Source organism: Solanum pennellii, chromosome 4 (genome assembly GCF_001406875.1).
Source record: "Solanum pennellii chromosome 4, SPENNV200".
NCBI lineage: Eukaryota > Viridiplantae > Streptophyta > Magnoliopsida > Solanales > Solanaceae > Solanum > Solanum pennellii.
This window is the reverse complement of record NC_028640.1, coordinates 45,873,014-45,874,996: the sequence shown is the minus strand read 5'-3', so window position 1 is coordinate 45,874,996 and position 1,983 is coordinate 45,873,014. Positions and strand designations below refer to the sequence as shown.

At 32.9% G+C, this 1,983-nt stretch overlaps 1 protein-coding gene across 1 annotated transcript in view; it reads right to left on the bottom strand.

Moving 5' to 3' along the window:
- Positions 1-756: 756 nt before the first annotated feature.
- The window catches only part of LOC107015615 (rhomboid-like protein 19), a 7,095-nt gene continuing 5,868 nt past the window's right edge, over positions 757-1,983 (bottom strand). The window contains exon 8 of the mRNA XM_015215941.2: positions 757-1,055. Coding sequence (XP_015071427.1) covers positions 953-1,055 — 103 coding nt within the window. The 3' untranslated portion in view covers positions 757-952. The remainder of the gene's footprint in view (positions 1,056-1,983) is intronic.

Here is a 1,983-nt window from a genome sequence, read left to right as displayed (position 1 = left end):
ATGAACAAATGTTTTTTATGCCTTATCGGAAAAGTCACAACTCTTTGAAAAAGTTATAACCCTTTGAAAGGTCACAACATTTCATAAAAGTCGCAATTTTTCATAGAAGTCTCAATTTTTCATAAAAATTATACAACTCTTCATAAAGTCACAATATATTAGAATCGTCACAACTTTTCATGAAAGAGTAAGGCTAGTTTTGAAAATAAATAAATTAAAAGGCAAGACAGTATATTAATCTCATACTCAAACTTGTCAATGATTCAGTTATAGTAACTCATTAAACACAAATTGTTCATTTTTCTTAATTTCATCACTCAAATTAGAACTCAAACTTTACTGAAGGAGATAGTAACAAATATAAATTGGAACTAATAAATAACAGGTGTTTTTTAAAAAAAATATTGAAGTATGAGATAATTTTTGAATTTTTTAAAATTCCCGAATATTTGAACTTGACTCAAATAACCAGTTTTTTTTTTCTATCATTTGGAAACTTGGGATACCCCAAATGTTTTCCTAAGTATTTTTGGAGCCAAACGGGTCCTTCAACTCAACTCTGCGTTATTAGGCTGCTTCATCTTCTATAATAGAAATGGATCGAAGAGTTCAAGCCTTGTGAATATATAGTTATCTCAATACATCTATAGTTTAATGTAATGCACTTTTAGTAATCTTTTTTCCTTTATATAGCTTATGGTAAAGATACATTCTTCATTCTTCCATACAGTAGAGAATTTCATTTTCTGTCTTGTGTTCTTAGTTCAGATCTTCTTCATTGGAGATTTGAACAAAAATGGCGACATATATTAAAGGTGGTGGAAATTGGAAACGAGAAAAATGTACATTACCGAAGAGAATCCAAAAGAGTACACAGCCAAAAATGTGCACAATCTTCTAGTTTCTATCGCACAAGAAAACGCGTTAGATATGATATATTATAGACCAACTTCTACACATTATCATTCACATCTCGTTCTGATTCTTCACCCTTCTTTCCAGCAGCCAAAAGCTCAGCTGCCAATCTTTCTTCAAGTGCTCTCGCACCTCTTTCCCTGCAATTTATACGTCAAAATATACAATATCACCATGCAAGCCGAAAAGAATCACAACAAATATCCTTCACTGGACTGGAATAAACAATCCTAATTTCTCAAAAATTCCTTTTATAGGAGCTCTAGTTAAATGGAATGTAATATTCACTTGTCCATGCATCCAAAACAACTCATTCATTGGTTGCTGAGTGTTCTTCACTCACTTCAGATTGGAGCACTAAAAGAATAAACTCGCATTTGACAATGTTATACATGTGATGTGTGTTAACACGAACTAAGTCAAGAGGATCCGACCCTCTACACCGACTTAATAAAATCAGTGGGCTAAAGAAAAGAAATAATATCTGGGCTGAGGGCTAAAGCTTGGGCACCCAATAAAGGATCTGCAGCATGGTTATAACCCAGCCCAACAATAATAAATAAATATTAGAAAATCTCAAATAAATGACAAGAGTATAGTTTTCTCATCTAGGGTAAACTGCATACAGGATAGTACTCTTCATGAACAAGCCAAAAATTAAGTAGATGTTAATATTTAGATATGGACAATCGTCAAAAAGAACATTAGAAACTCTTCCATACAACAACATACCCAGGGAAATCACACTACATGGAGTCTGGGCAGAGTAGAGTGTACGTAGACCTTACCCTTACCTTGAGGAGGTAGAGAGGTTGTTTCCCAAAGACCCATACAACCAAAAACATATAAATATAAAATAAAAGAGAAGATTTTGTTAACTAAAGCTTTATCAACTATAGGAAACACATCACTATCACAATTCATGACAAGATATCATTGAATTATTCATTAACGTATTACCCCGATCATTCTCATGAATGATCAGGGCGTGAATGCATTGTTATTGAACTGATCACTTATCTTCAAGGGAATTTTTTTTTTCTAGATTGTCTATCTTCTCTGATTGGG